The sequence below is a fragment of the Larimichthys crocea genome, chromosome XX (assembly GCF_000972845.2).
Source record: "Larimichthys crocea isolate SSNF chromosome XX, L_crocea_2.0, whole genome shotgun sequence".
Lineage (NCBI taxonomy): Eukaryota > Metazoa > Chordata > Actinopteri > Sciaenidae > Larimichthys > Larimichthys crocea.
In genome coordinates, this window is record NC_040030.1 from 14,146,096 (window position 1) to 14,160,097 (window position 14,002).

Consider the following 14,002-nt stretch of genomic DNA (forward strand, 5'->3'; position numbering starts at 1 on the left):
TTGTCATCTATGAATAGAGTTCATCACAAAAACACTCTTAAAAATACATTCAAAGTTTAATAAAGTACAAATATGGGGAAAGAGGCCAGTTCAAATTCAAAGTTTAGTGCAGGTTCAGTAACATCTATTACTGTATTTCCACAGTGTTTAGGTCATCTGAGGAGACTGTGATTTAATGGCAGGATGGTTTGGGGCATTACAGACATGAATCTGCATTAATCCTTTTGGCCACCTTCCCAAAACTTGACAGAGAGCCATTACTGTAATCCAGTGTAACAATGGAGGCACTCACTGCTGCTTACATCAAGGGCATTAAGTCACTGGGTTATTGTTCACTTCGGCAACTTAAAAGAAGTGTAACAAAATATGGACTCCAGCACGAGATGACAAAAAAATGTTGAATTCAGTAATTTGGCTTGACTTGTTTTATACTTTAGTCGTTCAGTCAATAGAAGAATCAAAGGAATCAAGCTTGTATGACTGCCCCATTTAGAGTATCAGTCTTTCTGATTGTGTTAATCTCCACAGTGTGACGCAATGTTTGTTTTGTGTAGTTCTACGATATCTCCAGGATACTCCAATACATGCAGGACCCCGGGGGAAGGGTGGGCTAAAGAGCCAAATGAATGTCTGAAGGAATGAAAGAGGATAAAAAAAGAAAGAGACGGGACATAATGGTTACAGCCCAGACAAAACACTGAGGACAATCAACATTTGAAGGCCGCCACAGTCCATCCAGTCAAACAGACCTATTATCTGTCTGCGTAATGACGGTCTTTCACAACAAGACCATGGAACTGGAATGATTCAACCTTTAGAAACTCTACTGTTTTCTCTTAATAGTCTCTTGGCTATTCAAAATATTAAAAGGGAAAATATTAAGACTCTCATATGTACCTGTTCATCATGTGACACACACTGGCTCAATGAACATTTTTCCCATAAACAAACACTAGACATAGATCAGCTGTAAAATGGTATCCAGTTCTCCAATACATCCATGGCGCACGACGACAATGCGACAACACCCTGCAGGGCGCTGTGGCTTAGTTGGTTAAAGTGCCTGTCTAGTAAACGGGAGATCCTGGGTCCAAATCCCAGCAGTGCCTTTCTTGAATTTACCTCTGGATCAGTTAAGTATCTAATACTAAACAGATGAGGAGATCCATGCCACACTTATATCTATCTACTATTCCTTATATTTCCCCAAACTATTCCTTAAAGATATGCTTAAGTTTAGAAAACTAAAATATGTAATTCATGTCATAGAAAGTTTGTTGTCATGGTTAAGAAATTACTGGTTACAAATGAATTGTTGGTTGTAGGACAAAAACAGTCTAGAAACTGAAACATGCTATGGCTGCCCACTAGCTTCCACTAGACCTCCACTACGTTAGTTTTTTGCCTTGCTCCATAAAACATATGCTAGTTTGGCATTGAACTTTGGCACTGGACACCAATCTTACACTGCAGAATTGTAAAATGAATGAAAGCCAATGACTGTCTTCAAAATAGAAAGTCATTCTTCTATGTGACTTGTATTCAATGGATTAAAATCTGCCTCCAGACAACTAGTTTAATCCATGTTATGCGTCATTAGACTTGTGATGGTGTGTAACAGATCTCAAATAGATAAAGTTCAAGCATGTCTTATCGTTGCATTATTGATGTTTGAGCACTGCGGCACAATGGAGCTCTATTTTGAGGATTTTTTTGGGCTGTGTATGTATCCACAACTAATACAAGTTCTGGCATCACACCTCTCAGCTAACTGTAAACAGGTGAGGGATAAGTTAGGTGTGAAGCACGTCCTGCTGGTGTATTATTAGTGTGACTGACTTTAGTTGTGATTATGATCTGGCAGGCTTCAACCCAAAACACTCTTTTTCTGCTGGCTGAATAAGGGCTGCCCTTCAGCGCTGTGGAGACTTATAGTGCTAATCCGCCATCTAGAGTGACACACACGGGCTCCTCACAGACTGTTTCTCCAGGAAATTCATCCACCGCTTCCTAAATGTGCACAATGACACACTCAACACTCACATGCACATAGAAAAGCATGCCTCAACACTTACTCTTGCATGTATGACCTCTTGTTCAGTAAATATACTTATGGTAGTAGTTATGTAATTACATTGTGTTGCAGCTGGATGTTGTGTTATATCTGTAAATATTTGTCTTGTATATTGAAGTAAGATATTAAAGTTTCACAGTGTTAATAAACAACTATTATTACTACCAAATATTATATGCGAAAATCCCCATTCACACGCACACACGCACACACACAGATTAGAGTCCCCAAGGCCAAGTGAAAACCTTTGCGTAATAACTAACATTAATCTGCTATGACAGTTTCAGTCGGCTGGAGAGAACACTAAGAAGAAAAATACTAAGACGTTCCAGAGTGGAGAGGATTAGAGGGATACATTTACATAGAGTGAGTTACAGAGGGAGTATTTATCACCAGGGACTTTACACTGTAACATAAAGATCTGTGTTGTTTTATCACTTAAATAAAATATATAATAACTATATACATAATAATTTATAATAACATAAATTAAATTCAGGAAGGATTTCGATGGACGGAGTTGTGCACGGAACAATAAAAATCTAATTCGAAAAAGAAAGTAAACATTTAACTTGCATCTGTTGACTAGATACCTAAATCTTGGTGGTTTACTTAAAAGAATACCTTTACATCTTGGAGAATAGGATTATTCACTGACTTGCAAAGGGTTAGATGAGAGGATTGACGGATGTATGTCTAATAAGCAGTTGGAGCCAGCAGCCTGTGAGCATAGCTTAACATTAAGATTGGAAACGGCTAGGTCTGGCTCTAGACGTTTAGGATGCTGTGGTACGCTATCCAAGAAACCCCTGAAACCACTGAACATTTCTTTTTATGCCTTTTTCTTTGTTTTTTGATGAGTTCTAATATTTCCTTTTTAAACCTAACTGAGTGCTCATGGGCAGATCTTTTCACTTTTGGGCAGAGACAGACTACCTGGTTCCCCTTGTTTCAACACTCAATACTAAGCTTCATATTGAATGGACAGATATCTTATTATGTAAGCAAACAAGCATATTTGCCCCAGTCTTGAATGAGCTTTGATGAAAGCTGCCACAAATTTTGTTAAATGTCAAAAAGAAAAGCAACTTTATAGCTTGTTGGCGTATGTCGAGAGGTGAATATTAGTTTCTGACAAAAACTGTGCTTCATAAATATCACAAAAACCGGATGATTAATATTCAAAATGCAATTTCAGGATATGTAAACTTCACCTTATGCTGCTACTTTTATCCAAAATGACAAACTATAACTCAGCAGAAAAAGAGTTCAGAGAGAACAGGTGCATGACATTCAGACAGCTACAGAGAGGCCTGTAGAAGTAAACTGAGCAGCTCACAGTTACACAATAAGACTCTGGCTGGCATTGACTGATCTGAGGAGTTTGAAGTGATGAGATACAGTTCACTGGACCCTTCTGAGAGATGAAAGGGACACACACACACATATAGTTTAGTCTATACACATACCTATTTAAACACACACACATTATAGTACAGACAGAGACACACCACACAGAGGGGCTTTGTCAGCCTCCTCCCCATGTGACACGTCTTGTTAGGCTCCTGCTCTCAGTCTCATTATTGCGATTACAGTGACAGCCTGAGAAACAGTGGGATCCTCGTGCACGGACACACACACACACACACACACTGACACACAGAGAACACCCAGACATCATACGCCACCTTTGCCTTTATTTTGGCAGCGTCATTCTGATTTGGAAAGTTTACAAAGAGTCTGTGAAACTTTAGAGGGCAGCTGAACTGATGACAGTAAAAACAGGGACACTACCTGCTACATGAACACGCTCCAAAACACTGAAACACACACACAAAAACATATATGACATTATACAGTTGACATGACCACAACTTCTTGCATACTACCTTGGCACTTGAAATTTAAAAACATATATTTTATAGACCGTTTTTGTATCCTGATCCTGGAAGCAAGAACAGACACATGATATAATAATAGATAAAATCATTACCATCCGTCTAACCCTCTGCTGACCTAATAAACGACGTAAGAGGATGAGGGGCAATAAGAAATGTAGAGATGCTGGTAAAAGAAAAAAAAGCAGATGAGTCAGTCCATCAACACAGTGCTGCTGATCTCATCCTTCCTGAGGCATAGCCAATCAAATCACATGCTGACATCACTCCTCCTGACAATGAGCCAATCGAATCACTCCCTTGGGATGCAGCCGATCACTCTGCATCATCACTGACAACAACGGCAGCAGCCATTCATTCCTATCTGCCCGATGTAATCCTCTGTAATCTCATTTTTGATTTAGTGTTAACTTCAAACAGTCGGCACAGGCAGCGCCGAGTGATTCAGCAGAAACGGAGAGGAACATCTGAGCCCACGAGGCAGCTGACAACAACAAGACTCTTTTCTCCACATCTCACACTGACTCATCATCATCTGACCCCACTATTTACAGACACATATCTTTTTTTGGATATTGCAATAATACTTCCATTTAGTATTTGGATGTAAATAACCATAATATAATGGGAACATTGATCGACAGGGAACGAGAGGCTGTGATTTTGGCTTTGCTCTCAGGCCACTGAAGTTAAAGAGACACAACATTATTAATACTAGTACAGTGTTGTTTGAGGAAACTGAACTTCGAAGTATCCAGATATACTTTAATCTAATGTAAAATAATCTGTTTGCATCATTCGTTACCTGCTACATCCCCCAAATTATAAAATATAAAAACAGCAGCATTTAGCCATATAGGTTTGTTTTTTTTAACCTAGATTTTAAGATATGTGACCTTCATATTCATCATCAACAGTTACATTTAAGGATAACCACCAGTTTAAACTTGTAAAAATGTACATTACTGTGTCAAGTGCAACATTTAAAAAAAAAGAAAAAAAGGAAATTGTATTTTGTTTGTTTGATTTCAAGGTTCAGTCTGAACTGATTAGTTTTCAGCAAAGATGTTACCCATTAAGCACCAATGATGTCAAATCACATATAGATCTGTTTGGTGGGGAGACAGGCAGGTCTCCAACAAAGTGAATTTACTCTCTTATCCCATTAGAGTCAATAGGCTCAAGACCTGCTGCCAGTCTCCTAAAGGGCAGCAGCAGTGACGCAGCTATAGGAAGTCAAAGTTTTCAGTCTGTGATGGAAGATGTGTAGCTCGTTCCACCATGAGACATGAAACAACTTGAAACATTCATTTTAATAAATCAAAAGAAATCATTTTCTCGACTTTTCTGTCAGACAGATTTGTGAGAATACCGCAGGATAAACATTTGTTTCACTTTCTGTCTGAACACATTTCCAACACACCACCTTCATGCAATCAAGAGTCCTCATAACGCGCAACGGACGAGCTAAATGTAAAGCTTCAATAACAAACTGAGGCTAAGCGCCTGAAGAATGCCAGTGAGTGTTTTGATGAAGATATGAGGGGACTGTAGTCCTCTGAGGTGCCATAGCTGTGGGCTGATGACAGTGATGCTATGCAGGACAGGTTAATGTGGGCTCACTTTGCACCACAGACAAACACACTCACACACACGCGCGCAGGTGTACATATTCTTGTTTTTGTCCGTCGTGGGGTCCACTGATTTTCTGGTCACTTGTTGAACCAAAAACACGTGTTCTACTGAGCCTGAGTCGCTCATGTTACTGAGACAAGAGACCTGCAAACACTCGGATTTCAGTCACACACGCACACGCACACACACACACACACACACACACACACACACACACATACACACACCTAGCTAAAACAGCCCCAATCCTTCTTCTAGTCAAAGGCCTCTGTTACTGAAAAGCTTCACTCTATTCTTCAGGACTCTATGACTGTAGGAAACATGATCGTACCACTGCATTCATTCACATCCTTTTAACTCTGTGTGCGCGTGCTCATGTTCACCGTCGTGACTTATTATATAACAACATGCACAAACACACTCACACATAAACAGACAGTTCTTTTACAAGACATAAAAGACATGGAGCAGGTGCAGTTTTCTGTATATTTGTGGAGCAGCTCGTGTTATATAATACGTGAGCACGGTCTAATGGTCGCCAAGAGCAAGAGGAATGAATGAATGAGGAGTCACGGAAATGATGGACGGATGTAAATAAAAAAGAGAAAAAGTCATTATGGACGGTGAAAAATAACCCAACCACAAGGAGAGTCTACTGTTTTATCTGACTACCACTCAGCAGCTAACAGCCTATCTATTGTCTGGCAGCTGGTCTTGACATCAAGAGCCAATTCATTGTATCACCTTCTTCAGTGTTCTTCTGTGAGCAGCAAGCTCAAACAAGTCTTCAACCCGTGAGAGGCTGAACGTAGCCAAACTCTGAGGTTGTGCAGGATTTCGAATCATAATGAAGGATGCATCTTGTCCACAGGGCTGAGAGGTTAGGTCTAAGAGGCAATTCAGTTAAAGATTATAAAATGACTGGGAGGATTTTCTTGCTTTTTTCTGTTTAATCAACCTCATTCATCCTTTAACATTGGGTTGCAAAATCTACTAATTATCCTATTCAGAAATACCATGTTTGAGGATTGACTTGAAGTTTCAAACAAGGCTGCATCCTGATATTTTCTAGTTGGCCACCAGCTCACAGGAAGTGATAAAGACATGTGACAAAGAGACATCAAATCTGTCTTTTCTCTCAGAGTACAGTGTGAGAACAGCTACACAGTGATGTCACAGAGGGCATTCGGGAATGTCGCCAGATAAAGGGGTCAAGAGAGAGAGTGACAGAAGGAGGCAGAGACAGAGCGGGAAACAGGGAAAAAGCCAGAGTGTACTGCTGACTCAGTGTTTCAGTTTCCCCCCTCCCTTGTTGTTTCGATGGTTGACTGACCCGTGGACATTCACAGGGCCATCGCCGCACACCACAACAGCCTTTAAAATCAACCCACAGTTACTATAGAGACAGCTAAAACAAGCTGCCGTGGGGAAACTCTGACTGGGTCACTGATCACAGCTCTTCCCGGGTCGAAGGTTGGCTGAGTTAGGAAGGAGGGAGAGCTTGACGGTGGCACAGGATGCTGGATGTTACCCGGGACTGGCAACCAGAACCAGGGCATATAAGGATAACACACACACACACACACACACACACACACGACTGGCCTCAAGCACTGATACCAGCGTAATGGAAATGTTCCTTTTTGACATGAACAGATTTGTCCAATCATGGCACACATGAGACATCAGATTAAATACCTGTGAAAGCGGTGAACAATTTATGAAAGGAAGTGGATTTAAGGTGGTTTTAAAAAGCAGCTACACTAATTACAAATCTAATGTTTTATTAATAAAACAAAAATCTATACTAAATTAACCTTGCAGATGCTAATTAGACTGAAGTTATTGAGTAACTAAAATATTACATGGCAGCAGCTGGCAGATGGCTTGCAGCATGCTTTGCTTTGCTTTGTGTCTCAGTTCACTTGAGTTGGTTCATGAATATTTATGATGAATATGCCTGGATGGACACGGGTTCATGCATGCACAAACACACACACACGCACACACACACACACACACACACACACACACACACACACACACAGTGCTTTTGTAGCGTTTGGCAGTAGGCGCACAGCCTTTGGCCTCAAACATAATCCACAAAGGTCAAGAGGGCGGGACATGTGACCTAAGAGGAGCCAATAGGAGAATCTGGACGTCATAAAGGAGTGAAGCTGGTGAGGTATGACATGGTCTAGTTTGCTATTTCCAATTAATTTTGCATGTAGGGACATTTACTTGCTTTTTGCTATTGCATTTCAGATTATTGTGAGATATGAGGCCCTTAAATAATTCAGTCACAATTTATTCCAGTTAATTCTAGGTATCTTTTTTATATGCATGAACTTGAAAAGCAAAACTGATACTGAGACAATCATTCTAGTGAAATAAAATAATCACTCTCTATTTGTATTAGTCCAGTGTTTCTCAAACGTTTAACACTACGTACCACTATTTTGACAGACGTTAAAATCCAGCCTGATCAGCTACAGACAGTTCACACAGGAGGCAGGTTTATTCCTTATGAAAAAGAGGACCTATAGTTGACTGTTGTTGAATTCTGAACTGAACTGATATTTAATCAAGATATTTCAGGAAATGCAACACTTATTTTAAATGAGATTTTAAGAATCCCCTAGTTTAATTTCATTCAAAATGTTGTTGATGCTTTGATATGTGTTAAATTATTTTATTTCATTTTAAAAAAAAGTTCCACTTCAGGAAAGTTAAGTACCACCAGTGGTACTCGTACCACAGTTTGAGAGTATTAGGGTGTATTAGACAATTTGAGGCAATGTTGGATATTTTTGTTGTATAACATACCTCGGTTAATAAGCTGGATTAGCCAAAAACAGTTTCTCAAGTGATTGCCATATCACAATATTCTGTATATATACTGCATATGAGCAGATTCCCTAACCTCCTGCATGTTCTGTATAATAAAATAAGGATTCAAAATGACCGCCTCCTTTCCATTTTCAAAAATACTCACTCTAACTCAACTAATTAAAGGGGACAAATTCACCAGTATGAAACCTGAACACTCACCTAGGCTAACTTTGACTGGACGCTCTGAATTATTAAAAAGGTGCACTTCAAGGATATACTAATAAGTCACATGAGTGGCTCCTTCAGGCAAAGTCTCATGTCTCAAAGCCTCTTGGATAAATCGTTAACTTCTTACATTGTTTTTTTTTCTCTCATGAAATATAGGACGAGATAAACATAGGTCAACACACACACACACATACATACACACATAAAGGCACAGATGGGTTGTTACATAAGAAGCACAGGATTTGAAACACATTAACACGTGTGTGTTTGCTGAATCATTTAACATTGTGCTGAAGTGACCCATCTGTATGCTGTCAGACCTGAAAAAAAGTCTTCAAACCAGAGGCGGCAGCACCGCACAGTCGCCTAAAGTTTGCTAAAGATCCATCAAGAGGCGAGTAAACTTCTAAAGAGCAAACAGAAGTTACATCATCTTTCCATTAATAAATCAAAATGACAAAAAAAAAAAAAAAACGTCCCTGAAACACCTCCCTTCAGGCTCCAGACTGCTTTCTTCTTGTTTTGTCTCAAAGATGATGAAGACGTATCTCATCACTTTGGACCTGATGCGACGGAGGATTAGGAACTTGCTAACAGACAGCATGAGCCTCACAGGCTGAGGCAGGTAGTGGTTGGCAACTTGCTGGCTGATTACTGCACACACACACACACACACACACACACACACACACACACACAGCTAACTAAACTATTACAGAGAGGGGAGAGGCTGACAGTCAAACCCTTTCAAAGTTCACTTTCACCATGACTTTAAAGCTGCAAAATAATTAGATTGTTGCCGTGGTGACTAATGGAGCTTAAAAAAAAAAAAACACCAACACGGAGCTGACGTGTGATGTTCAAAGAGGCAGAGCGAGTGATTTAACAGCAGATGGAAAGGTTTTCACTTAAAGATGACACTTTTTTTTCTTCAGGACATATGTTTCTCATCTTGATATGATTTGCTATGATGTACTTTATAAAATCAACACAAAATGTTGGCTAGTGTGGGAGTGTGTGTGTGTGTGTGTATACACCATATATCACTGTGTCAACTTAAGAACACTACACTGACTTTTGTTGCTACAGTTTGCACTCCTTTAAATTTTTGTTATTACAGTAAATTCAAATGTTGTTATAATTTAACAGAGCTAGTGTCAAAAGTTATTACTGCTGACTCTCAGGTTAGTTTTCTCCTGAGCAAATATCTACAGATGAACATGACATTACCACCCATGAAGTTTTTATGGCTAGCCTACACATTGATTACTGTTTACTGTCATGTTTCGGGCCACCTGATACACGTAAGTCCAATATTTACTCTCATTGTAGTTCTGTTTGTAGTCTCCACCAACTCCTGAGGGAAATATCTGGTTCTTTAGCTGCTTTCATTGTGTAACAGCTACTCACAACTTTGTCTGTAGTTCATCAGTCATCTGGAAATGACTGATGATGATGATGAGAGTGACAAGAGTGAATCAAAACAGCAAAGTTATGGACTGTAAGATCAAAACAATGAGCTAAAAGAGGCTAAAAAGATCCATAGAACTGCAGGGTCCAGTGATAATTCTCTGAGTTTGAGCAACAACTTTCATATTTCACATCGTTATTTGATCTATTGGTCATATAAAAATATATAAGTTAAATATTCTATTAGACTTTTTTCTTACTGTTATCAGTTTAAATGTATCAACAGTTCATGTTTGTTCTGATTGTTCTCAGGTCAATATGTCTGCTGCCACAGGTCATTCATGCAAATAAAGCACACAGTATTTGAAACAGGTGACTGATGTGTGGAATAAGAAGATTAAGGAGCTCTGTGAGCTCGCAGGTAAGGTCGCGATAGTTTCAGTGACAGGAAGTGGCTAACCTTGTGTGCCGTGTGTGTGTGTGTGTGTGTGTGTGTGTGTATGTGTGTGTGTGTGTGTGTGTGTGTGTGTGTAAAAAGCAAGGTAGATTAGTGACAAAGCATTTTCAAGTGCAGCTGACCTCAGAAGAAGCTCTGCAGTCCAGACTGCTGACGCCTGGACAAACAAACAGACGCTGACTCGAGATTCAATATCTTTTATGGTGTGATAGTCCTGACGCATCACATTGACCAATATTTATGTCTATCCTGCAGGTCATCTCACCTGCCTAGTTTAAATTATTAGATTAAAGGACCAGTGTTTAGGATTTAGTGGCATCTAGCGGCCTAGTTACTGATTGCAATGCCACGCCTGACCCTCTCCCTTCAGAATGAGGAAAAACTACGGTGGCTGTGACACGTGTGAAAATTGTGAAAGGCCCCATCTAAAGATTAGTCAGTGTTTAGGTTGTCCATCCTGGGCTACTGTAGAAACAAACATGGCGGACTCCATGGAAGAGGACCTGCGGCTCATTCTAAGGCTACTAAAAGGTGATTCTACACCACAGTTATGAATATTATATTTCATTACTGTCATATTCAGTCAATCTAACACACTGCACATTTAAAGCAGGCCACTCCTCAATTTGAACAATTCTTTCATGATGGAGAAAGATAATATTTGTACCCATAACGTGTCTGCTGACTGAGAATATGTTCAAAGACACTTTAAAGAATGAGTAAGAAAGAAAGAAAGAAAGAAAGAAAGAAAGAAAGAAAGAAAGAAAGACAAACAAACGAATGAATGAATGAATGAATGAATGAATGAATGAATGGTCGACTGGCCATCAATGGGATTAAAGGTAGAAACTCAGCTGGCAAACGCAACAACAGAGCTCTTCAAATAATTCATGAAGCCTGAGCTTTCTAAGAAGATACAATAGCAGGTAGTTTCCACTCACACACACCGTCATGTAGCCTGGTCTGTATTATTATCATCAGCTTGTGTTTCTGTTAGTTTACAACTTGTTACAAACTTACAAACAGCAACTCTGTACCTGTACTGCATCAGACAGATGCAATCTGACAATATGAACGAGATCTTATTGTACGGCAACAAACAAACAAAATGCACGATGGCATACACTGACAGATTGTTGATGTATTATCTACGAAAGAGGCTAGTGAACTGAGTTGGCTCAGTAAACAGTTCTGGGTCAAAGTCTCAATGCACAATGACAAGCGAGGCAGAGAGGGAAGAGAAACCTGAGAGGAACTCGCTTTTGTCCTCCGTCTTCCACTGATCCAGTTCACATGAGGTTTCAGATTGTCTTTCCAACACACACACACACACACACACACACACACACACACACACACAGGAAAGCACCTGCCCCCGACTTTAGCCGCCGCCCTATCATGTCTCTCCATTGATATCTTTATTGATTTGCTATTATCTTTACTGGTCTGGGCATCTTTTTTTTGACAACACACGGTGATCAGACGGTGACTATCTGAGCTTGTCTGCCGTTTAAGTGACAACATGGATTGGCTTAAAGGGACAAAGGTCACATCAGTATGATACAGCCTCATACGCAACAAACGTGGTCAACACTAACACTGTATCCTCTATGAATAAAACATCAGACGCTCTCTGTGTTGTTGTGACTACAGGAGATACACTGTAAGGGAAGTGTTACAGGCTTTTCCTTGGCCTAATCCCTCAGAGCTGCCATTCATAAATCCACTACACAGTCAGTGTGTACATGCAGTGCAGGTATTAACAAAAGAAGCTCATGTAATCATGGGCCACTGGTCTATATTTGCAGCTCCAGGCATGGGTTTACACAAGAGAGCATGCATGTCAACCTGGCAGCTTCAAAATAAAAGCATATTTAGAGAAGGAGGGGTATTGTTTTGAAGGATTTGGGGATATAATGAGAAGAATAGATTAATAGAAAGAATAGATTAGTGATATATAGCTATTGGAGGGTGAAACGCTAATAAAAGCAGGAGAACATGTGCGTGTTTGGAGCAGGTGTGACACAGAGCATCTTTGGAGAGGAGGGTCTGCATCCTTACCTCAGGGCGACGCGCACCGAGCTCTCATCCGGCCCGCTACTCATGGTCAGGTCCAAACAGTCCGCTTAAAAACAGCTTGATTTCCCTTTTTCTTGATCCTCTTGAAAGAGAAAGCGCCCTGTGGTCCTCCTCCTCCTCTGTACACCTCCCAGAAAAGCGCTTCTATCTTGAGCTCCCAACGCCGCCGCTCTCACCTCCTCCTCGGCCGCTTGGAGATCAATGGAGCCATGTTTCATGAGATGTTTGAGCGCACACTTCTGATCTCACCCGATTGTTTTCCATGGTTGAGGGTGGAGGGAAATGTGTGTACGGGATCCGGCGGTGGTCACATCTCCAGAGGCATCGTCTCAGCCTCCTGGACCGGGCAGAGCGCTGTCTGTGTGTGTGTGTGTGTGTGTGTGCAATGAGCAATGATCCACTCAGCGTGTGAGCCTGAAGACTGAGGACGTAACCAAACTCCTCCTCCTGATCTAGACCAATCAGACAGGGAACAACCCGAGCCACAACTCAGACAATACATGCAGAGAAGGACAAGCGCCTCATATTAATAATAATAATATACAAATATTACTAGTATAAACCTTTTAATTTCAGATGTTCTTATTCATTACGCATTACTTTTTATTGCCTATATTATTCTTCACTGTCTTCACTAGTTTGTGTTTTTACTATATTACTATATTATGTTGATATGTTCTATTGTCTTATTACAATATATATTATATTTATATTATATTTCTATAGTAATGCAGACAAACTACATCTACTAAACTTGCTTACTTTGCTGCTATTAACGACACCTGCTGTCATAATTTTAACTTTCAATTGTCCTTGTATAATTTCTGGGTTTTTTTAAATTCTATTCACATTTTAGTTTTATAAAAGTCTTATTTTTAATTTTGTGTTTTTCTGTTTCTGCTGCTATAAAACAAGTTTTATTAATTTATATGGAGATCAAGACAGGCTCGATATTATGTTATCTTGTGTTGTGTTGTGCTATGCTATGCATCTTATCTTATTTATGTTACAATGATGCTGCATATTTTTGTGCAATTTGTTGTGTTGTGTATTTTTGTTCTTCACTGTTTATTAAGGTTGTCTTGATAAAGGTCCACTAACCTACATGTGAGAACAATATGGTGTCATAGAAATGTCAAAATCCTGCAACAAGCAGCCAATAAAATCCATCACAACGAGCCCATTTGCATTCTGTTTGAGTGAGTTTAATTTGTAATGTAACTTTTGTAGTGTAATGCTTCTAGTATTTCAGTATTTAACGACAAGATGACTTACTGACGGTGTGTATAGGTGTAAATGAACATGGCTGTTTGCTGCCATCTTGTGGTCAACTCAAACTACTGCACCTTTGGAGTCGCTGAACTAATGATATTGATCTCGCCAGCAGAT

At 39.9% G+C, this 14,002-nt stretch overlaps 1 protein-coding gene and 1 non-coding gene across 6 annotated transcripts in view; one reads left to right on the forward strand and one right to left on the reverse strand.

Annotated features, from left to right (window-relative positions):
- LOC104935576 (kinesin-like protein KIF21A) overlaps positions 1-12,990 on the reverse strand; it is a 36,558-nt gene extending 23,568 nt beyond the window's left edge. For all 5 annotated transcript variants that reach the window (XM_019278189.2, XM_019278188.2, XM_019278187.2 and 2 more), the window contains exon 1: positions 12,596-12,990. In XM_019278189.2, coding sequence (XP_019133734.1) covers positions 12,596-12,639 — 44 coding nt within the window. In that variant the 5' untranslated portion in view covers positions 12,640-12,990. The remainder of the gene's footprint in view (positions 1-12,595) is intronic.
- Positions 1,036-1,109, forward strand: trnat-agu (transfer RNA threonine (anticodon AGU)). The gene has a single exon. It is a non-coding gene; the product is annotated as a tRNA-Thr (tRNA).
- Positions 12,991-14,002: the final 1,012 nt, after the last annotated feature.